Raw genomic sequence first — 24,643 nt, 5'->3', positions numbered from 1 at the left:
TTGAGTTTTGATCCATGATTTCAATGTTGACAGGTTGGTGCACTCTCTGATGTGTTTGGAGAGCGAGTTTCAGATGGAGGAGGCAGCTGTGGAGAATTCTGTCGCCGCCCCGGGTCCGGTTTTTGTTTTCGAGTGATGGACACTGGAGGATGAAATCAGAGTGTGGTGATGGAGCAGGTAAGTGAGGTAAAAGTGGGCCAGGTTACATTAAATCGAAAAAGAAGTTATAATATAATGTGTAAAAAAAATGTATGGTTTAGTACAATATTTATAGCATGTAAAAAAAAGCCATAGTAAACTATGTAAATTTTTTTTTAATAAAAAGTCATTGTATAGTATGTTGAAAATGTCATGAAAAAAAATTCATGTTTTTTTAATGATTTTTAATGACTTTTCGGCATACTGTATTGTAAATTTGGACTTTTAATGACACATTATTCAATAATATTTTATGGCATACTGAAACAACAATGAAAGTACCAAGATAACATATTGCTATAATGGTATTTCCTTTCTCCTTACTGTATTCATCCAGCATCCTTTGCTCATCTTAGATCTCGTCTTGTAGGCAGCTGCTGCTCCCCCCCCCCCCCCAACACCTCGTGTCTTTTCTCTGAGAACCAACAAAGAATACAAATGAGCTCCTTAAATTGTCTTTAATGTCAGCTTCAGGTATTATGAAGAAAAGAAAGAAACAAAGAGTTATATCAGTGTGATGGCCTGAACTGTGGCAACATACCATCATATATTACCTTAAGTAAAATCAACTTTCTTTTAAAAAGGCGTCTGTGTGAAATTTCCACCTATGACAACTTTGTATTTATAATAAAAAATATTTTGATATTCATATTGCCTTGAGGTGTAGGGCAGATATCAGGGATCTATTAGAGCAAATTTTAACAAAAAATATTTTAGTAGCTATTAGTATGGTATCAATTACATAACTTTTTTCCGTATTAAATATTTTTGTTCCGACCATCATCAGAAGTATGAAAAGGCATGGTTGTGTTTTGTTCTTTATTCCATTTTTCATGGCATACTATATTATGATTGTAAATGACCCCAATGCACACAGTGTGGTTTAACATGTTAAATGTATATGTTATATATTGCTTTAATTTTTTGTTATTTCCCATGAACATCAAAGTGCTTTTATTTGAGAAGACATTAGATGCAGGTGAAAGAAGGAAATTGATAGAAAAAGGTAAACTAAACAGTGTAGTAACATTAAAACGGGGATTAACAAGTAATAAGGATGAACGGGGAGATTAGCTCCAGTTGAAAGGGCAACAAGGTATTAATTGCATTTATGTGTCAAATCTAGTAATTTTGAGTTTGTGTATTTGCTAACTCTCTGGAAGTGGTGCTAACAGAGTTTAACGCAAATGTATTATTCTGCCTTCTATTTGTTTAATTTACTTACGTTGGTTGATGAAGTGAATGTAAAACAGAATAAACTGCATTAGACCATCAGTCCAGGCTTGTATTATTTCGACTGGGATGCTTTTAAATGACATTTTTATAGCATTATATATTTTTTTATTTTATGACATACTGTATATTAGGCATACTATGACACTTATGACAAACTATATACTACATTTTGTATGACTCTTATGGCATACTGTACTTTGACCTTTATTATGACTCTTAACGCATGCTATGACATTTTATGGCATACTATGACTTCTTTTATGACGTACTAGATTATGAAATTTTTATGGCCTACTCTATTTACTGACTAATGAATAATAAAAGTACCAAGACAATATTTGGCTTTACTGGTGTTTCCTTACTCTGAGTTCGTCCAGCATCCTCTGCTCGTCTTAGATCTCATTTCGGAGGGCGGCTGAGCTGCTTCTGATGAGCCTCCCTGTGGTCCTCCAGGTGCTCATCCAGCATTTTCTGGAGAACAGAGACGCAAAAAAAACAACACATTACAAACACACAATCATTCAAATGTAAACATGTCATTTGACTGTTGCAGTTTCCAGCTGTGTGCAGACAGTAGTGTTTTTCAGGTCCTCATCTCCCTCACCTTGATGTCTTCGTCTCCATCCAGTCTGCTGCTCCTCCTCCAACACCTTGGGTCGTTTCTCTGAGAACAAACAAAAAAGACAAATGAAGTCCTTAAATGTAATTTCAGCTTCAGGTATTCTGCAGTTCTGGACATCAGAGATAATGATATTCTTGGGAAGTGTAAATCACACTGAATGAATGTTCATGTCTATTACAGACCATATCTTATAATTTAATGAATTTTCAAGAAGTTCATAACAAAGCTAAAGAGGCCACTGAATTTAAAATGTTTTTAATAGTCAACAACACTAAATACTAACGCAGCTGATAATGAGAAAAAAAGATCCTACCTCAGAGCTTCAGCACAGGAAAGATGTTCTCTCAGTTGGTCGAAAAAAACTAAAGAGAATTTCAAAAATCTGTATAAAATCTTTAAAAGCATTAACGGTATCTATGATATTGGACTGTCGCAGACCATAGGAATAACATGTATGAATTTTTAAAATGGGTGTAGTTCCCCTTTAACAGCCGTCTAAATAAACATAACAATAAAACATGTAGTCTATACTATACTAACGATTAATATCTTTACTTTTCTAATATATGTATTTAAACAAATACCTCATTATTCTAACAGTTTAAAAATAAAGATGTTGATTTGTTGTTTAAAAAAAGGACACATTGACAAACGTTATGCCATTGCTTTTAAGAATAAAATGTATTGAGGTTATTCTTATGAAGCAAATGTTAAGTTTTACAAAATACTTTCATATTATGTTTATGAATGACAGAGCTTCCTTCGGAAAAAGGATGCCAGTATGAGCACATTTTGTATCAATGTATCTAAATTACATGCAGCCACAATGACTTTTAATGGCTTAAGCTTTTATAACTGAATTAACATTTTGTAACTGTCAGCTGATGATATCTTCATTTTGTGAAAGAGTTTGCAGAGAGCCATAATGAAGCAGCGTAAACATTTCTATGCTTTAACTCGCAGGAACCGTTTTTTTTCACAAGGCATTAAAACATCACAGAGAGAGAGAGGCACAAGAAAAGCAGCAACATCTAAATGCAACAAGAGAAAGATGTCTATGAAACAACAGTCCAACAGTTGACTGGTTTATACATTCAGTTTGAAGCAAATGTTTTGTTTATATAAGAAACTCCATTGTAACAAGAGGATTGTGGATGTTGCGGAACTGGGTAGTGTTTCAATATTTTGCATGACCTTTTATCTTGATGAAAAAAGTTTAGCTTATAACGCATAAAGAATACAAACAATCTAAATTTCTCACAAAAAAAGATCCAACGCAAATATAGTAATTACTAGGGACACACAGCTACCGATACTTATCGGATATCAGTCCGATACTGACTCAAATAGCTGGATCGGATATCGGTGACAATCTATTCAATTCAATTTTATGTTTATATATTATATACTGTAATTTGTTGCTGCATTAAAAAGGTTTACACTTGAATTGTAATTCCTGTTGATTTAGAAGATTTTTTACCAAGTTGCTGGTATACGATTTACCATTTTAATAATATATAACAATTAAATACATTTATATCTATGTATTTATTGGTCACATTTTGTTTTACAAAGTTAGGAAAGCAATATTTAAGTCAGGCCTGATGTTACCTTACACATAAAGAATGATCCCAGTCACTTCCACACCGTGAGGCATACAGCTTATTAATTAAATACTGGTATCACCATTGGTATCGGGACTGAAAAAGTCGGATCGATGAATCCCTATTTATGGCAATAATATATCCAGTTTTATCATTCTTTGTATAACCATGCAGTTTAAAGCACTGTACAATATGTTAAAATCATATATATTGATATTCTATATATTGATATTGTCTAGTCTTTTGCTGAATTGCAGATGTTAGTGGAGATTTCTTTCGATCACATGACATGACAGAACACAACACGCAAGTATACAGTGAAGTGGCTGTCAACAGTTTTCCATCGAAGTTCAAGAGTGTGCAGTTTTTCACTGCAAAAAGAAAAGAAAAGAATGGAAAACAAATAAATAATTCAAAAAAGTACAAAAAACAAGAAAGCACACAACTCATATCAATCAGTGCTTCCCACAGAGATAATATGAATAATATGAATTATGTAACACAATGTTATAACACCATTGAATAATATGAAAAGAATTAATAAGAACCCATTTTAATTGTCATGCGAGTCAGCTAGTAATGAATAATCTTTGTGTCACTTGGCAGTAGAATACAGCTTCATAAGAAAAGGTCTAAATATCATACGTTCAACAGGTTACGCTTCAGCATCGGTGATAAATGGAATCAAATTTCAATATACTGTATCTTACTTTAGCATTTACAGTACATAGTGAGTACATTACTTGAAAAGACAGTGTGTCGTTTTGTAGGATAAAACCTATATCTGGTTGAACTATTTACTTGCTAATTGATGGTTCTTTAATTGTTAGGCTAAACTCTCAGCTCAACCAAATTGGCATTCTTTAATTTGATCAGTGAGGCCTCCAAGGAAATCTTGAAGCTGATCTTCCTGAAATTGTTGCCACAGTGTCTTAAGTGAAATGCATATGTAATTGGCAGGGAGATTTCAGAATCATTCCCCGTTGGAAAAGTTCACCCCAGTTCCTCCATTCTGGTTGAAGAAGTGCTGCCAGTAAAAAAAAGTCTATCATCGAGTTTGGAATGAAAACTTACAGACGTGGCCGACAAGCGCTGGTGATGCGCGTACTGTGCAGCCCACTGGAGACGATGACGTGCACAGAAGCAATCTTCAGTCAATGTCCAATTAGCAGAAGACCTATAGGATGAGGGTGAAGGCCACCACTAGAAGGGTGTGTCCATCTGGCTGCATTTTGCAGCAGGTGACACCACACCGTAGCTCCGCTCCTGCCACCTCAGCCACTGCATGTGGACCTCTTTTTGGACCTGTCAAACACATACAGAAAATGCACCATTAAGCTGTTTTCAAACAAGTACGATAATGCTGTTTCAACTCATATGCCACATATATTTGTTTAAAGCATTATGTGCTTGGTTTATGATTTAAAAAAAAAATCTAATTTAATATATATTGCAACACTACAAGATAATAAACTTAGTAGTTATAGTTAGCAATAGTTCGACATTTTGGGAAATATATTTCTTTGCTTTCTTGTTTCTCCGTTAAATATAAGGCTACAACCAGCGACTGGTTAGCTTATCTTAACACAAAGAATGGGGGGAAACAGGTAACCTGGCTATGTCCAAAGGTAACAAAGTACGCCTACCAGCACCACGAAACATCATGTTATATCTTGTTTAATTCTTACAAAAATTGAAGTGTAAGAACAGCTACAGTATGAGCCGGACAGTTTCTTGCTCAGGAGCAGTGCTTCTTGGAGTCTACACTGGTTACCTGGCAACTGCTGGTAGCCAAGAAAGCAAATAATTCTGTTTCCAAAAATGTTCAACTATTTCTTTGAAATTCAAAAAACAGGACCAAAAAAAATTTAATTCAGTTTTGGTAGGTAAAACTTGAACATTAAAGTCAATAATTTCCCCCCGTGCATTACAGTCATTTTAATAGATATTAAATTATCGAAAGTATTTATTCGGCATGTTATTGGGGTATCTGTGAAATCCGAACATTATTCATTGATAAACCACAGCTGTCATTTTTTATCCATTTTTTAATCTACAAGAGCATATAGATGAAATTAACAAATCCATTAGTCTATATGATGATTGAGTGGCTTCCAAGTACTACCCATGAGGCCCTAAAGCACCAAACAGATGAACATATGTTAGAGTTATTGTGTACTGAGTATTTAACACTTCTTGATGGTTACATAAGTGTAGTCATGTTGGTTTGTTGTGGAAGAGACGAGCAAATTATCTTGCTTTTTAAGCCCCGACAACTGTGAACCACTCACCCCTCACTGGTATGTGATCTGGGTACACAGGCTTATTATGCAACAGAGAACCGTAAATTGTCTGTGTGCTTTGCTGAATATGTTATAGTATAAATGCTTGAGAGTGGTGTGGCTTGTACTGACCTCTTGATTGAGAAAGCAATAGAGAATCGCCACAAGAAGCCCCTGTAAGAGAGATGGTTTGAATCATTAACATTTAGGACTAGTCCGCACCATTCAAAAGGTTGCTCATGTGAAGATAGCTTAAATAGCAGATAGAACGAGAGCTGATAGGCTGAAGAAGATTTAGTTTCACTCACACAGCCAGCAAACGTGAGTGGAATAATGAATGATTTGGATTTATATCTCAATAATACACTGCTGTATAATCTAAAGGAGAAGGCCTCTGTTGCTCTTCCTGAGGTTTCTTCCATTTCTTTTTCCCCGTTAAAAGGGTTTTTACCTTATCTGATGAGAGGGTTATACTGTAAAGGACAGAGGGTGTCGCATCCTGTACAGATTGTAAAGCACCCTGAGGCAAATTTGTGATTTTAGGCTATACAAATAAAATTGACTTGACTCTATAGTAATGCAAAAGTTATCACACACCAGCGATAATTGAACCCATATTTCAAGACGTACATATTTGTTAACGTAGATACATACCAAAGAAATAATATGTTAACAAAATTAAAGGGATACTACAACGGTTTTTGAGCAAGTACAAATATATTGCTGTCAGAATGTGTGTGTGTGTACCTGGAAGGATCCCAAGCAGAGCTCGATGCAGAGGCGCAGGTTAACATTGAAGTAGTCAGGCAGAAAATTGAAGACCATGTAGTGAGTACCAAACAAAGGGAGGAGGAGGAGGGTGGACTTAGTCAGGCGTCTGTTGCACAGAAGGAAAGAAACAAGATGCAGGAGGTGAAGCTACCTCGGGGAGTCATTTAGTGTGTGCCTAATTTAAATATTGCTCCGGATAGCATGCAGGCAAGCTAATCATCAGATGCCAATCAAGAGGATGCTTTTGTGTGAGTGCATCAGTTTGTATGCGGCTTATGTTTATGAGGGATAAGGTAGTAGCAGGTGCGATTCAAAGTAAAATGTGAGTGCCTAAGTAATGGTTTTATTTGGGGGAACATATCAATCTACCTGGTGCAATTAAGTCAAGCATCACTCAACTTACATACCTTTGGTGAGTCTTTTTTAAGCTTCGGATATTCATTATGTCCCTGATTGCTTCCAGCTAATTAGTGAGCCTATTTCAATTAGAAATTCAGACTCTGGGATGTGGAAAGGTAGATGTGGCCAGACTGACTAGTTTGAGGTTCGGTAGTGACTGAATGAATTATACATTGCTGACTGTGGTGTATCAAAAGTTTTCACGCAACTTGCATATTTCCCTACATCAAAGTGTCCACTTATCAGAGTGAAAAAAGTATCAAAGAGAGTGAAAAAGTATTTGAAAATGTGTCTGTAAAAGCTTAACAATTCAAAAATAAAAAAAGTCACACATGCAGATACAACTTTGAAAATCCAACACTGCATGAGAAAAAAGATGAAAGCTAAATTTGATAAATGCTGTAATGACTAAAGTAGGAGATACTGTATCACTGCTGAGTTTAGCATACTCATACTGTGTCTGCAGCCAAATCATTACCTGTACTGAGAGGAGTTATTGAAGTGGATCAGCCGGGGGTTGAGCTTCTGAATCAGGATTCTGATGATGTTCATGAAGAGAATGAAATTGACCTGTTGATTGAAAAAGCAATAATGAAAGAATAAGGAAAAAAAAAATTTGACTTTAATGAAATGTCTTGTTAGGTATTTGGCCAAAAGTCACGTACAACAACGTGATGAAATGTCATGGCAACAATAAAGGCAGCCAAGTGTGTAATGACTAAGATTGGTGTGAGGGCGGTTTTTGACACTCTATTTTAACATGCACAAAAGATGTTTTTTTTCAAATCATTTCCTTTAAAAAGAAAGTAAACAAAATATCAGCATAACAATCTGCCAGGCTTATGATTAAGTTTTGTTTTTTTTCGGCACAATGGGAGCATTTACCGCTATAGACACAACAATTGGTCCCTTGATGATCCACCAATAGGGCGAGTCCTCGTTGATGTCCCAACATCTATGTAGGAAGACAATTTGAAATACAAACTTTAGTCAGTCTGTACAAGTTCTTTTCTTTTCAATAATATGTTTAGAGTTTTCAACATTTTATATAATATAAATATATACGATATATAGCCTACATAGATTCATACATATTAACAAACAATATCAAAATTATTAAAAAATAAATAAATAAAATGAACTTCTATTAAAATAAGTGGTGAAATAATAATATTTGTAATAATTATTATAAAAAAAAATCACCAAAGGTTGTACATTACAATTGACAGACACACATTTACAATACCTATATATTCAACACGTATATTGCTCTACATTCATCTACAACGGTTGCTCATATGAACTCAATTACAGATGCTATAATAATTATCCTTCCCCAGACTCGTTCAACATGAGATAAATCCTTAAGATGATTTATAAATGTGCAGAAGTGCTTTTGAGGCATGATGTACAACTGACTGTAGAATAAAAATTAACTCTTAACCAGCAATAAATAATAATGAGTGCAAATTACAAATTTGTTTAAAGGGTTAAATACCTGACCTTCCAACCTAAGAGCGTATTTCTTCATCAAAAACCAATACTGTATATCATTACACTTTAGAAAAATGCTATACACTGTGGCTCTGCTGGACATTACGTGTTGCAGTGTGCTGTAATTATAAGAAATAACTGTGCTTGAGGAGATAAGGTACTAAAAGTTTATACAAACTCTGTGTCCTCAAAATACACCCTGGATCCAATCCACAGGATAATGAAGAGCACAGGTACTCCTATAGAAAGGCAGGAAAGATGCAATCAATACACACTAAGTTGGTTGAATCATAATGAGACAGTTACTGGCACAGGGGAGTTAACTTTAATTCAGTTTGTTTGGTAATTACAGCCGTTGACACCGAGCGAGGAGAATTTCTGGCTGTATTAAAATAAGGTCTGTCTGCTTCTTGTCGTCCCGAAAGACAGCTGTAAATCTCCTTTGAATCACAGAACTGCGGTAAATGTCTAACTTTTCAGCTCAGTAGGTTTGGAATCAGTCATCTGATTTTGGAGAATGAAGCATCATTACACTGTTTGGCTCTCACATTGTCATCTTAGGCCCTTTAGCATGATGTTTAAGAGTGTGATAGGTATGTTTGGAATTAAAAAAATACACGCTACTTGGAAGTAATTTAATGTAAAAATTTCTAATTCTCTAGTGATCCTGTGGAGACATAAAGTAAATGTCAATTATTTTTTTTAAATCCCAGTGAAACGGAAGTTAGAGCGTCTTTAGCTACTGTACTGAAGTATTCCCCAGTAAAACTGCATATTTTAGCGGTGTACAGTTACAAGAAGGATTTAAATCAAATCCTTCGCATTTGATTGGAGAGGGCGGGCTTAGAAGGTAGCGTGATTCGTAAATCTCCACATACGCCTCTCTTGAAGCTAAAAGTTGCAGATTAATTGATGGATGGATGTCATGATATTATTGGTTGAAATTGGTTGGTACTAGCTGACGTAAGCACACGTCATATTTTGTTTTACAGGGAAAAAAGATGATTGGATTTTGATATGAAAATAAGAAGACATTTATTTTTTGTAAATTTTTTTTGCATATATATTCATATAACTGCACGATATAACCAGGGATGTGATCTAAAAAAGGTTAAAAGGGCATTTTTCCATTCATCTCGATCTTAAATTTGAAGCTGCAAAGCTGCTGATGTGACTTTTATAAGTACGGGATAATGCCTGATGAGGTGAAGACGTGGAGGCCAGCAGTTGCCTCCTCATAGTCCATTAATTCCTGATAATGGACACTTTGAAGGGCATTATCCTGCTTATACCATGGTCACTTGCCAAAGAAAAAAAAATAGACCACTAATTTATATTTTCAAGGTTTTCCACGATGGCCCTCATTTAATTCAGTGTGCTACACTCATTTGTAGATTAATAAAAGACATATAAATAAAAAAATAAAGAAACCTGGTATGTGACTTGGAAAAAAATGTGCAACACAAGGCAAATTGTTTACAAAATAGTTCTGTTCCAAACAACATGCAAGTCACAGACTGGAGACTGCATATCTAGTGGAGAAATACTCACACTGTGTGATTCGCCAAGAAGAATAACAGTCTGGAGCATCAAATTATAGGGATGTTAATAAAAACAAAAAAACATCTATTTTCTGAGATCAAAGAAAACAGAAACTCATTCAGCACATGACGCACTAGTTGCATAAACCGAATAAACAGCACACAAACCAATGTGGACTCAAGTGCACTTGCAAACCTTTCAGGCAATTTACATTGATAACTGTTATTCTTGCTGATTATAGCATGTCGCCTTTTCTCTTTCTCTAATTTATAAGCATTAGTCACCTTGAGCCAACTTACATTTAATACAGAGGGGAAAAATCAGACCTCTGTAAAATATTAATGATCCAGTCTTTTTATGTCCACTCATTTTGTAATCCTTGCATCTATTACCTGCAAATGTACCCTACATTATTTCATGTCAAAGTCTCTCACCCCATCCCAGCAGGCTGAAGCCCCAAAGGCATCGACGGCTGTGATAAAAGGACGAAAGCAGCAGGGAATTGAGGTAGAGCGCCTCCACCAGGAGCCAGAAAAAATTGGACATTACACAGTAGTGACAGAAGACCACAGAGGCTTTACAGGCAAACTGGACAGACAAAAACAGGAAGGAAAAGAAGGACATAGGGTGAATTGTAAGTGGATATTAGTATGAAAGAGGACGTGCGATGACAGCCGTTGGGAATCTGCCCACAGGAATTTCTTAATACAACCAAGAGCCTCTTGTTCTTACTGTGGAAAGAGTGCAGTGGTTGGTGTCATCGCTCGAGAACAGAGTTGCATCCTTTATGAACACTGACACAGCTTTCAGGATAAATGTGATGAAAAGTTGGATGTGAATGAAGTTCCTGGCACAGCGCAGCCTCCTGTTGAAAAAATCAGGCAAGATACACGTAATAAATGTACTGTAGTGTTGTCTAATGTAGTACAACCAAACTCTGAATAAGATGTTTTCTGGCGACCAAAAAGTTTATAATTAACTTTCATGAACTGAAAACACACTGAAAAGTTCGGACAACTCCCAGACCGGACAACGCCGTGGTAGCGACCTGTCAATCACAAGGTAGCCACGCCCTAAAGCATCCCCTGCTTTATGGTCTATTTGACTCTAAATGGGACCATAATTTACTAAATGAACATCATGCTGTATTGAAGAAGACTTGAAACTAGCGATTGAGACCATAAACTCATGTTTACAATGTTTACTGAGGTAATAAATCAAGTGAGAAGTAGGCTCATTTTCTCATAGACTTCTATACAATCTGACTTCTTTTTGCAACCAGAGGAGTCGCCCCCTGCTGGCTGTTAGAAAGAATGCAAGTTAAAGGCACTTTTGCATTGGCTTCACTTCTCAGACCCGGAGGTTTCTCACATAGGCAGTTGACACAGTATGATGTCAGTTTGAGTCAAAAAATGTGGCAGAAAAAGTGGAAACCAAGCCAGTTAGCATGAAAATAAAACCATTAAAATATACAGTATAAGAGGAACAAAAACAATTTAAAAAGAGATGGAAGTTATGGTGGTTTCAAAAAGATTTCATGACAAACAGATTTATAAAATGGCTGGACAGAGAGAAAAAAAGAAACCATTAATTAAGAGGTTTTGTGTTTCTACACGCTCCTACTTCTCTTAATCCAGTGAATCACAGAGCTGAGTGGGGCGGGGAGGTGAAGAGACCCTTGACATGGTGTCAATCAGTTGCTAAGTGGATTTATAGCACCTGTTATGTCCATGTTAATGTGGGTCCAAATCCATGATGGAAAATATTGGAACTGAGAGGGACCTCACAGGTACAGGAGAAGCACGTAAGGGATTATGAAAGAGAAAATTAGGGTTATTTTCTTTCATCATATCACCATGACAACTGATTTCATTACAGTTATGTTTGTTTATTTACTTTACTTTGGTTTTCGGGGTCAATAAGGCTCCAAAATGACTTCTTACTTTCTTACTTCTTCCTTAAAAGCATATTTCCCAAAATGTCATACTTTTCGGGAAATATGCTGATTTGCTTTCTAGGCAAGAGTTTACGCTATATATAGGAAGCTAAAGCCAAGAAGATTAGACTGCTAGGTAGTGGCCAATAATTTAGGTAATGCAACCGCAACTTAGTGTTTTAACATTTCCGTTTGGGTAGAGAACAAATGAGATATAATATGTTTTAGTAAAATTTAGAGGTGTTGGCTGGCGGATGTTTTGTACTGTGGGCAGTGCCAGGCTAGCTTTTTCCTACAGCTATCAGTCATTATGCTAAGCTAAGCTAATCACCTGCTGGCTGTTGCCTCATATTTAGCGTATGAGTGGTGTCAAGTGCAAGCGTGTTTTCCAAAATATCAAACTATTCCTTTAATAAACTACACTAGGAAATAATTTTAAATATGTCAAAGCTAAAGGCCCAAACAAAGGCCCCACTGAGTGTCAGGCATTATTAAAGGCGTTTTATTAGACCCAGGACCAAGAGCACCTTGGAATAATCTTTTTTGTTTACAACAATATTGTTGTGATTGCTATTGGTTGGCTCTCTGTGGTGAAAGGAATGGCTTCAAGTTTACCAAAAAGCACTTACTGATGAAAACCGTAATAAAAGTCTGTCTGTCTTTTCTCTGGACATCATCTCTTCTTACCTGAAGAGCAACAAGATCAACACAGCGAGAGCCAGCACCACCAGAGAGATGCTGTAGCCGACGGTGTATATCAGCTTCACTGTGGCAAAGTACGACTGCTCTGTCTGAAAGCAAGACGAGAAAGAAGATTTTGCATAAAAGGACGTTAAATTCCAAAATTTGTGAAATGCTGTCAGGGCTGAAATGAATGTAATGTCTTGAAATGACACCAAATTGCAGACAAGCTCAGGACTCAACTGCATTACTGCAAGAAAGCTTTCTCCATATTTTGAAGCTTTGAAGCTTGAGTCTAATGACGTTATGACTGGACGAAGCAGAGCACTGAATCAACTCACAAAAGTATATAAAAAAAGCTATTTAATTACATCAGACCACGTTATCAAGGATTTTTCTATCGGTTCAGTTCTTAAAAATCAAGACAAAGAAGCTCTGTATAGCACCAAAAGCAGTTTTCTGATAATTATCCGGCAGAAACACTGTTCAGTACGATAAAGCACCATCCTCTCTTTGTGAAACAAGATAATTTCAGCTATTAGCTGATGGCTGACATTCGATTCACTTACTGCCTTGCAAAAGTATTTTCACATGAGGCACATTTTTGTTTGAATAGATTTCTTTTCTGCTCTCGAGAGGCAGCGAACCAGTAAGCATACACTGCACACTCAAATCTAAAATACACCAAAAAGAAAGTCGGTATATGGGCAGCGGTTTCACCTCATTACAGTCTGACAGGTCGCACTAAAACTTTTGACAGGAACCTCTTGTAACATGGTACATTTTTCTTTTTTAATTGATCTTGCTTGGCCTGTTGATTTCTGAAGCTGAAACAGGTCGGTATTTGTCCCTGTTTTTATTAGTTCTTATTCTGTTGGTCGTCTCCTTGCTCCTGTTAACTTCTCCTCCTGTTCTGACCTCTGCGCTCTCAATTTCCCGTTCCCCAGTCGGACCTCTTTATCTGCCACGCCCCAGCAACCCTCACCTCGGGAATGTCATCATCCACACTGCAGGCGACGTGGTACGGTGGGAAAGGCCTGGACCAACCTCTGCTGGTGCAGTTGCGGCTCACTGAACCTGAGGTGAAAGGTCAAACAGTCAGCCATGAAGAGATCATCTTCAGATTAGATTCACTGACTTGTGTTGGTGTTTTCAGCCATGCTGGTAATGTAATTATTAGGGCAGTCAATCGATTATAATATCTAATTGTGATTAATCACATAATAGTCCAGAGTTAATCGCGATTCATCGCAAATTCATCACACATTTTTTATCTGTTCAAAATGTACCTTAAAGGGAGATTGCAAATGTGCTTGCTTTATGCAAATGTGTGTATATATGTATCATTGGAAATCAATTAACAATGCAAAACAATGACAAATATTGTCCAGAAACCCTCACAAGTACTGCATTTAGCATAAAAAATATGCTCAAATCATAACATGGCAAACTGCAGCCCAACAGGCAACAACAGCTGTCAGTGTGTCAGTGTGCTGACTTGACTATGACTTGCCCCAAACTGCATGTGATTATCATAAAGTGGGCATGTCTGTAAAGGGGAGACTCGTGGGTACCCATAGAACCCATTTTCATTCACATATCTTGAGGTCAGAGGTCAAAGGACCCCTCTGAAAGTGGCTATGCCAGTTTTTCCTCGCCATAATTGTGTACGTTTGGAGCATTATTTAGCCTCCTTCATGACAAGGTAGTATGACATGGTTGGTACCAATGGATTTCTTAGGTTTTTCTAGTTTTAGTTAGTTATTTAGTTCTTCACTCTAGCTTTAAAACGGAGCCCGTTACAACCTCAGACGGATCGGCGAGCCCTCAGATTTTTGAGAGGTTAGGGTCAGAAAATCCCAGAAATCCCAAATACAAGTATACACCTGACAATAAACATAATAGGTCCTCTTTAAAAAAAAAAAAACGACTTTGATTTCAGCCTCCTGTAACAATCTAACAAGCCTGAGCAGCACTGAGAGCCGGCATGAGTCTAATCAACAAAACAAATCAGTAAATGAAAGACTAAATGGGTAAATAAATTAACATACTTGAACTGAATTGATCAGGATCAGAAACACCCTTTGCTTTCATTAGAGCAACAATGTTTGACTCACTGGTGAACGCGCTGCCTGCATCATTATCTCAGCCTGAACACCCAACTCACCCCCCTCTTTCACCTTGTGATCCGTTAGTCACCTGTGTTGTTTTTGAAGAGGGAGAAGACGGCAGGACAAGCTCTCTGGACTGTCTCCCCAACGGCTGCATGAGGCCAGCAGGCGACTGCATCCCAGAATGGTCGACAACCTTTTCGGAGAAGGAGAAAGAAGGAGTAAGTGTCTATCGGGGTAGTTAATCAGAAGACAGATTCCATAAACACACATTTATATGCACTGTCATACACCGCCGCCTGAAATGAACACAGTTTAAATATATACTCATGTAGATACCGTAGAGGTAAATGGGGTGTATCATGCACAATACCTCCGACGTCATTCCTCAAAGCCATAACATCCGCCTCTGTATAAATTGTATTAAGACAAGAATGAGGAAGTACTGTACATCTCCAACGAAGACCTTTATCTTGAGATAGATTACCTACATAAATCCTGATGTAACTATCCTTAATGGTCTCCTCTACAGATGCATCACAGTGATAGATCCCCCAGTGCGTTTTCATTCTGCAGTTGGGACGCCCTGACAACTGATGATTCTCTGTGAAGCATTTGTTCCAGCTTAGACTCGAGTACTTAATGTGAACATTCACAGTATATTTCATATCACAACTACAGCCACGCCTGCATTTATATGAGCTATATGCAGCTGCAGGGTGATTTTAAAACGGAAAACACACCTTCTGTGCTTCTGTTGCCATGCTCTGCAACGTACTGTAGGCAGCGAAGCTCCTCTTTCTCCATCTGAAATATGTACTCGCATTCAGGGTGCAGGCTCGACAAAGCCTAGAGGTAGTAAAAAAGGAAGGAAGGAAGGAAGGAAGGGATGCTCGATTAGATGTATAGAGACATTCAAGCAGAGCACACAGCGGCCACTCAGTCTGTAATTCCATGAAAAAGGCATTTCATGTCATGTGTATGTCAATTTTTAAAGGGCAGTGAGTCATTCTGCCCTCAGCAAGAAATGCTTTCCCACTAAAGCAGTAACCTTTTGGCTAAATGTACCTATTTCCATCTATGGCATTAAGCAAAATTATCTTTTACTACAGCGCACAGAGAGGGGAAGCACAGTAAATTAATTTAATGAGTTTGTCCCTGAGGACACAGACGATTGTCTTGGCCTCCAACAACTATGCGCTCCATTCATTTAGCGGCGCTCAGAGATCCTTAAGCTATTCTGTCCCTGCTCATCTCTCCGTTTCCTGATGCCATATAAAAACAGAATAACTGTATTTGCATTTGACTGACATTTATCTCAGACTTAAAGAAATAAGAACGACTAATGTAAGGTGAATGTTGGAGGGTAATGTAGAGAGAAGAAGAGGGTGGATGGAGGAAGTATGCACCGAGGACAGTATTGTCACGATTCTGTGGTAATTGTCCTTTTGGCTGTACCGCAAAACTGTGAGTGCACTGTGATAATAAACCTGTTTCTCAGTCTGTGCCAGTGAATATAGTGGTGCAGGGATGACGTATTATGGTAGGCCAACCCGGAAGTTAGAATCACACTGGTTCCTTTGACGAAAAGCCAATGGGATATTTACATTGGATTTTTGATCATGGCAGAAACGGGTAATGTCCATTGGTGGTGACGGGTTTCCAGATGAGAGTAATGCCAAAGAAAAGGGTCAAAGTGGCAAGAGGGACCAGAAGTGAGTCCACATAACGAATCTACCCATTTTATTTTAAACGTTTTATAAAACAGATTATATCTCTGTACTCACTGAAAAGGTCAGTGGTGAGAAGAGGAGTATATTGTGTGAGTGGGCTCAACTTCTCTGGGGTGAAGTGTTTATTTTTATCTCATGCTGCTGGTGAACTTAAGTAGACTTGAATGTAAAGGTCAGAGCAGCAGGCAAGGTCCTTTTTTCGTAAGCTTTGACAGCATACTGCAACAGTGTGTGTGTGTTTCCTGATAAAATCTTCCATGGTACTGCTACTGAAGTCATGGATGGATTACTGAATGGGTCTACCAGGCACAGGCCCAGGGGCCCAAGGGGGTCAGGGGACCTGACTTTCAAAATCTTGCTGAAAAAAACTACAAGGAGATGCAAAATGACCACAAAGACATCTAAAGTTACTAAAAAAAGATGATGCAAAAGGATTACAAATTGATGCAAAATGACAACAAAAGGGATAGAAAATGACTAAAAGATTTGGGACTCTTTGAGTTTGGGTGTCTTTTTCCTATGTAGACAGGGTGGGGTCCTCTCACATGTCTGTGCCCAGGGGCCCATTGTCTTTCTATCTGTTTCATTTTAATGTACGTACACATTTTGGCATCATATAATATCTGCTTTCATACTGTACCTTGATTTTTGATCTCTATCATTTAGGCAAGTGAAACACATGAGATTTGCTTGCATGTTAGAAAAGATTAATTCATTTTAATTACTGCACCCTTGAGTTTATAGTTAGACTAGATGTCTGTGTATTTCGTACTGGGATGTACTCACATGAGCAACAAGTCTAGATTTCGCTTCCTGGCTGATAAAAAGACCAGGAGTCGCTGGATAAAACACATCAGGTAAGATAACGTTTCATTTGTGCGTGCAACATAGCTAAGTTAGCTAGCTAGAGTTGGTGACATAAATATTGTGCGAGACGAGAGATGTAGTTCACTGAGCGGTTTCACACAAAACTAAATGATACTACGACAAACTGTGACTTTCTTGACACGCAAAATTATGTTTTAAATTGACAAACATCATATGTGTGATTTATGGCGCAATTCTAACGGGATCAGAAAAATATTTGTCTCTCGCCGTTGACTACCGGACTTTTTTTTTGTAAATAAGGTCCCATGGGGTCCACCGGAAGGGGAGGAACTTCACCTCTCTATAGTAGCTACAATGTGTAAGGCACAATCTGATGTCAGCAGGAATTAGAAAAACGTGTGTGTGTTAATAAGAAGAGAGACGCAAATGCAGACAAAAGCGAGACAAAAGTAGAAAAAAATGTGGTACTTAGTTATAGGCTGATATGGAGCCTAATCACTATGCCCCTCCTTTTTCAAAATTACTTGAAATTTTGAAAATGTTTTGCATTTAGTTTTTCCTTGCTGAGTAATTTTGCGGCTGCTTTTTAAGTCTCTCTTCTTGGTTTTAGTAGATGAAGGTGAATTAACACAACAGGTCGCAGGCACATCCCTAATGAAGTCATCTCCGTTATTGATAGGCATGTTGCACAGACGTTTGTCCTGGATTCAGCTCAGTTAGTTCCATCTCATTTTGCAACACCTGAGGGAACTCTTAATGAAAAAGAAGCTTCAGAGTCTAAACTCCTCTGGGACCACAAACGCTCCCTCTGGAGAGTTTCCCCCACTCACCAGCTCTCTGAGTGTCCTCCAATAGGACGCAGTCATTGTGTGTTATGAACATTTCCATTAAAGAGATCTATAAGTTTCTCTGAGGGGGAAACAGAAACATCTGCACCCGTACAAACCCACCTGGAGCCATTTCATGAAATTACATGACTGAGTACGCCTTGCATAGATATGGCCCTTATATTATCATAATGTTGTGCATACGATTTGAACTGAGTATGATGTTATTGGAAAAACAAAATCGCTTTGAAAATTGAGAATAAAATGCCAAACGTGTAATGGCAGGGCACAAACAGGTTGTTTGTCCAAAATATTAAATTTTTTTATCATAAAAGTAAAGTAAAAGAAGGAGATTGATGAGTTTCAAACACAGATTTAGATTCGACATTAATGTTTTCGACACATAGATAAGATATCTAATCTTCTAATTCAATCACGCTACAGTTGAACAGTTGTATCTTACAAAAAACAGCCTTTGAGATTCACATCAAAGGCAAAGCCAGACCTTTGAAGGATTTAAACCCCAAATGCAAGAATAGTTGAAGCTGCAATGCTGCACCTTGAAATTCATCAGGATACATTTGAAAATAGATAACCATAGGTGAAATTGGTTTGGACCGAAACTCTTCATTTCTGTCTCTCCAACACAATCATTCACCTTAGTCCTTTCTCCTCATTTTGTGTCTTAACTGACAACTTGTACATCTCACACATATACACACACACAAATAATGGGATTCCTAGAAAAAAAAAGCCGGAGCTTGTGTGTGTGCAGAATAACAAACCACTTTACTAAATATGTCACCTACAGAATAAACACAATACAGAAAACTAGCTGGAATTGAAAACAATTCTCCTGGCAGGTTGTTGGACAGGAACAATCTCCCCCCCCCCCCATTTTCTTTACCGTCAGTAGGAACAAACATGCAACCTCTCAACACCATCTCTCCCTCCATCATTGAGGAACAGACATGTAACATGAAGCAACCTGAGCAAATCGTTGCCAGCCCTCCTTGTTCTTAATGCAATGCTAATAATTTAATGAGAGGTGTCATTGTGCAATTTACGCAGCAATTACTGCTCTTCCTGTTCAAAGGCGGGCGAGGGACGCATGGGGAAAAAAAAAGGTTTACCTTGCCTCCTGCAGAGAAACCAGAGTTTGCGGTTAAGCGTGCTTCAAGGCACGACATGTGTGCAGGTATAACGGTACATTGTTCTCTGCTGAGTTGTTATAATTCATTGTTTGAACAAGCGTGGAATGAACAGCACCAGGCATTTATATTCAAAGCAGAAAGACTTATGCTCTCATGTTACCATAAAGTGTACTACACAAAAGCATCAGCTAAATGACACGCTGCGTGTCAGACAGGGCTCATGTAGTGTACTTCACATGGGTTCCCTATTTATATGCAAGGGGATGCTGTGAAGATATTTTACTCTCGATAAGAATGGTGTGCAGTTGAGAAAAAAGCTTTGAATGCCAGGGGGTGAGGAACAAATCAAGAATCGAGACTGGGTGGCTGATGCATGATGGGATAAAGGCAGCATGCGTTTAAGAGACTGAAACAAACATAAGGAGAGAGATTGGGGGGGCTGCAGAAGGTATGTCTGGATAATATGAGCTATGAAACTAAATGCAGAGCCAAAGGCCCCTTCACACTGCCAGGCTAGCGTGCAGTCTGCTGTAAAAATGTTCCCTGAGAGGTGAAGCCCATTATCCACTAACTAACCAAAAAGTGGCCATCGGATTGGGCTCACTTTGCAGATGTTGCTTTCTATTTTCGACAGCAAATGAGGTGCACTTTTACGCTGCTGCCTCGGATCCGTGGCACATGACTAAAATATAAAACATGTTCAGTCAATCAGAAAAAAGAGCAAAACACAGACAGGCTCTCTGCAGTTCAGACAAAGATTGCAGATTATATAAGAAGTGGATGTAGTCACCTTTACATCACCCAGTCGTGTGTGGCCTCCGGTTTTAAAGCCTCGAGTTTGGCATTTTGGCCGTTGCCATCTTGGTTTTTGGCCACCATCTTGGTTTTTGGCCACCATCTTGGTTTTTTTTGCAACCAGAAGTGACACGAGAGGGTGGAGCTCAGTACAACCAAATGCTGAATAAGGCCTTTTAGGCAACCAAAAAGGTTATTTTTTTTAGAATGTTTACTGAGGTAATAAATCAAGTAAGGTCATTTTCTCATAGACTTCTAAACAATCGGACTTTGTTTTGCAAACAGAGGAGTCGCTCGCTAGCTTGTCATGAAGGAGACAACTGTAATTCATGCTCCAAACTTGCACTAAATTTTGGTGAGGCAAAACTGTCATGGCCATTTTCAAAGGGGTCCCTTGACCTCTGACCTCAAGATATGTGAATGAAAATGGGTTCAATGGGTACCCACGAGTCTCCCCTTTACAGACATGCCCACTTTATGATAATCACATGCAGTTTTGGGCAAGTCATAGTCAAGTCAGCACACTGACACACTGACAGCTGTTGTTGCCTGTTGGGCTGCAGTTTGCCATGTTATGATTTGAGCATATTTTTTATGCTAAATGCAGTACCTGTGAGGGTTTCTGGACAATATTTGTCATTGTTTCGTGTTGTTAATTGATTTCCAATAATACATTTGCATAAAGCAAGCATATTATGTTGATAGGAGTATTAAAAACTTGACAAATCTCCCTTTAAGGTACATTTTAAACAGATAAAAAATGTGTGATTAATTTGAGATTATTCGTGATTAACTATTCTAATCGACTGACAGCCCTAAAATTTACACATTATATCCTGTGTAGAAGTTTAAAAAGGACAAATTGTGATTTTTACTGTGGAATTATGTGCTAGAATATTTCTTGGTCAAACCACAACTTTTCCTTCGGTCTTTATGCTAGGCTAAGCTAACCGGCTGCTGACTTAGCTTAATATTTATCGTATTAACATGAGACATCAAACTCTTGAAAATGAATAACCATATTTCTCAAAATGTCATTTTTTTAACTGACAAATGTATAAAACTCTGCTGGCTGCTTGGGAGGTGATTCAGGTTTAGTTCATAAGAATAAGGTGTATATTTGGACATTACTATTTTTTTTAATCACACAGCAAAAAGATGACCATTTCCATCTTTCCTATTATTTTTCTCTTCAAATTTCAATCATATCTGAACATTCAAAAAAGATCCATGTACAATTAGTTTTGTCTGTGTTTTCTTTTGAAATGTGTGCGTGTGTGTGCGTGTGTGTGTGTGTTTATGGACCGTGGTAGGTCGTTATAATTCTCTGCAGTCCAGAGCACTGAAAGTGAATAGACTGAAGTGGAGCACGGTGATGAGTGTCTGCCCTGTTCCCATTCTCTCTCTGTCACGCTGATCATCATACCACCTGTTTGCCTGCTTCTCATATTTCTATTCAGTTATGGAAATTAATGAGGTGGTCGTGTAATAATAACCTTACAAAGCTATTGATAAAAAGAAAAAAAAAAGGCTGTCGGCGTGTGTGGATGTGCAGAGCCTATTGTGGGCAGTTTGTTGCCTGTCTTGCTTCTTCACGGTTGATTTGCCAAGATGAATTGTACAACCACTTCAGATAATAAATAAAGGGGTAACATCAGCAAACAAAAGTCATTCAGTCATTTTCACTTTCTGATTTCAATAAAGTGAATTCAGGTAACATAACCTCTTCCAATAGTCTCATGGAAAATGAAAAACATTTCCTTTGCTATTGTCCCATCCCACGAGCATACATTTTCCAATTGGCCTATTACACGTTTTACATCTGAATGAACAAACATAATATCTAAACATCATCACCTGTAGCCCACCAGACTACCTTTTACTTGAATCAAAATCTACACGCAGACCCATCTTCAAAATGCAAATCATTGAGTACAAAATAATGATAAAACAATACCAGGTTATAGATATCAACAACAGTACAGGGGCTGCAAATAATAATTATTTTTCTTACCCATTTACCTGTAAACTATTTTCTTGATTAATCGTTTGTCTATAAAATGTCCATTTCATTTATCCAAAGCCCGAGGTGACAAATTCAAAGCTCTTGTTTTTTCAGACTAATAGTCCAAAACTAGATATATATTTGGTTTATTATAATAGTGTAGGCCTCTATAATAGTTATAGTAGACTAACAAAACCAGTAAATCCTCGCATTTGGAACAAGAACGGAAGCTAAAACCAGTTAATGTTTGGCCACATTTTTCACACATATATTGTGGAAAAACTGGCGTGGCCATTTTCAAAGTGGTCCCTTGACCTCTGACCTCAAGATATGTGAATGTAAATGCGTTCTCTGGGTACCCACGAGTCTCCCCTTTAAAGACATGCCCACTTTATGATAATCACATGCAGTTTGGGGCAAGTCATGGTCAAGTCAGCACACTGACAAACTGAAGCCCAACAGTCAACGACAGCTGTCAGTGTGACAGCTGTTGTTGCCTGCTGGGCTGCAGTTTGTTATGATTTGAGCATATTTTTTTTTATGCTAAATGCATTACCTGTGAGGGTTTCTGGACAATATTTGTCATTGTTTTGTGTTGTTAATTGATTTCCAATAATAAATATATACATACATTTGCATAAAGCAAGCATATTTGCCCACTCCCATGTTGAAAAGAGTATTAAATACTTGACAATTCTCCCTTTAAGGTACATTTTGAATAGATCAAAGATGTGCGATTAATTTGCGATTAGTGCGATTAATCATGGACAATCATGCGAATAATTCCAATTAAATATTTTAATTGATTGACATATATATATATATTATACTTATACTTACTTACGTATATAATATAATATAATATATAATATAATATAATCCTGTCTATTGTTAACCAGTATTTGTCCTTGTTTTTAGCTGTGTAAGTAGACTACATTTAGAGCAATGAAAAAAAGTCCTTGTATGTATGTGTACACAATACTTGTTCAATAAAGCTGATTCTGATATATAAATGCATTTACATATAGTTACACCCCATATTATGCACACATACACACACAGTAAATCTCCACCCAAACTCATTTTTGTTTAATGTGAAAGATTAAATTAAAACACACACAGAATAATTCATAAATATACTATGGTATTGGGGCTATATTAAACATTTACAATAACATACACACTCACTTTATACTTATTCACATTCATTCAGTACTTTTGGTTTCAGATCAGTCTGCTGATGTGTATTTGATGATGCAACACGTTAATGATTAGAAAATTACTTTGGACATGAGAGAAACCAAACAGCTCCATATCAGGTGCCTGCAGACAGATGCAGAATTATTAATATTATATTATTAATATGTTCAATAAAATGCAGGTAAAGAGGACATAAGAGAGGAATAACCTCAAATCTGTAGATTAAGGCGTTTATTATCTCTCATCTCTATAAATAGTTCTCGCAAGTTTTCTACGTGGCAAAAATAATAATTTATCTTTTTTTTTTTTTTTTTTTTCACAAAGCTGAAGTTAAAGTGAATTTACTCACAGTTGAAGCCAAAGACATGGTGAGAAAAATCCCTCTGATGTGGAGACAGGACATGTTGTCTGTTCCTCCTGTTCACTCCAACGTGTCGTTTTCATCAATGAGACCTCAGGACGGGATGCTGAGACGCTCCTCTCTCTGTCCAGGTGTAAATACAACACCTGTCAAGTATGCAACAATAGAAATGTGTGTATATTTTCAGAATAAAAGCACCACTCACAAATTATCGGTATGAAATGGCTCTGAAAACATTTTTTTTCACTGATTATTAAAGCATTGCAAAGAAATACCTCAAATACCCCAATGAAGGATGAAAGGCTTCATAACTATGTAATGCACGATTGTGAAGAGACACGTTTCTCTTTTATTTTGAAGGCATGAAGGAAGCTCCTAGTTTGGCTGGTGAGCTTTACAGCTGATGCTGAGAGAGATGCTCTAGTTTCATCCCTTTGCTTTACTGAGCCGGACTGTGTCGCCAAACACACACACAACATGTGCTCTCATGTTATTATATGTGTTTACACTTTACAAACTGAAAGAAGAGATGAAATACTGAGATATGAGTAGCAGACTTTTAAAAAAATGTGTTTTGTTTGCTTTATTATGTTTCTATTTTCTCTCTGACACGTTTATTCTTTTCAGATTGTTCATCTTATTAAGGGGAGACACTATATAAAAATATAGTTTTTCATGCATTGGTCAATTTTGGGCTATTTAGCTTCCATAACATGTCTTCTTTCAGACTAGTAGAAAAAACATTTTTCTACTACTTTGTCTATTAATTTCTCCTAAATTCACCAAACTTTTAGATAATGCCTCATTTGCATAATTAAAAATGACATTTTAGGAAACTTATAATACAAAAAAAGAATTGTCTTA

The 24,643-nt window shown here is 37.3% G+C and overlaps 1 protein-coding gene and 1 long non-coding RNA gene across 2 annotated transcripts; both read right to left on the bottom strand.

Moving 5' to 3' along the window:
* LOC119488128 lies at positions 1-1,950 on the bottom strand. Its single transcript, XR_005206876.1, has 3 exons — positions 1,797-1,950; positions 523-613; positions 1-142 (listed from the first exon to the last, which is right to left on the bottom strand). It is a non-coding gene; the product is annotated as an uncharacterized LOC119488128 (long non-coding RNA).
* A 1,701-nt stretch (positions 1,951-3,651) lies between these two features.
* Positions 3,652-23,937, bottom strand: ghrhrl (growth hormone releasing hormone receptor, like). Its single transcript, XM_037769447.1, has 13 exons — positions 23,768-23,937; positions 15,620-15,725; positions 14,965-15,072; positions 13,751-13,842; positions 12,772-12,875; positions 10,881-11,013; positions 10,583-10,736; positions 8,785-8,845; positions 7,998-8,067; positions 7,591-7,682; positions 6,690-6,819; positions 6,075-6,116; positions 3,652-4,965 (listed from the first exon to the last, which is right to left on the bottom strand). Exons 1-13 carry the CDS (start codon positions 23,819-23,821, stop codon positions 4,864-4,866), a joined length of 1,248 nt encoding a protein of 415 aa, XP_037625375.1. The 5' UTR covers positions 23,822-23,937; the 3' UTR covers positions 3,652-4,863.
* Between the last annotated feature and the right edge of the window lie 706 nt (positions 23,938-24,643).

Source organism: Sebastes umbrosus, chromosome 5, assembly GCF_015220745.1.
Source record: "Sebastes umbrosus isolate fSebUmb1 chromosome 5, fSebUmb1.pri, whole genome shotgun sequence".
NCBI classification, from domain to species: Eukaryota; Metazoa; Chordata; class Actinopteri; order Perciformes; family Sebastidae; genus Sebastes; species Sebastes umbrosus.
Note: the sequence above shows the minus strand (reverse complement) of the source record. Positions and strands in the feature narration are given on the sequence as shown.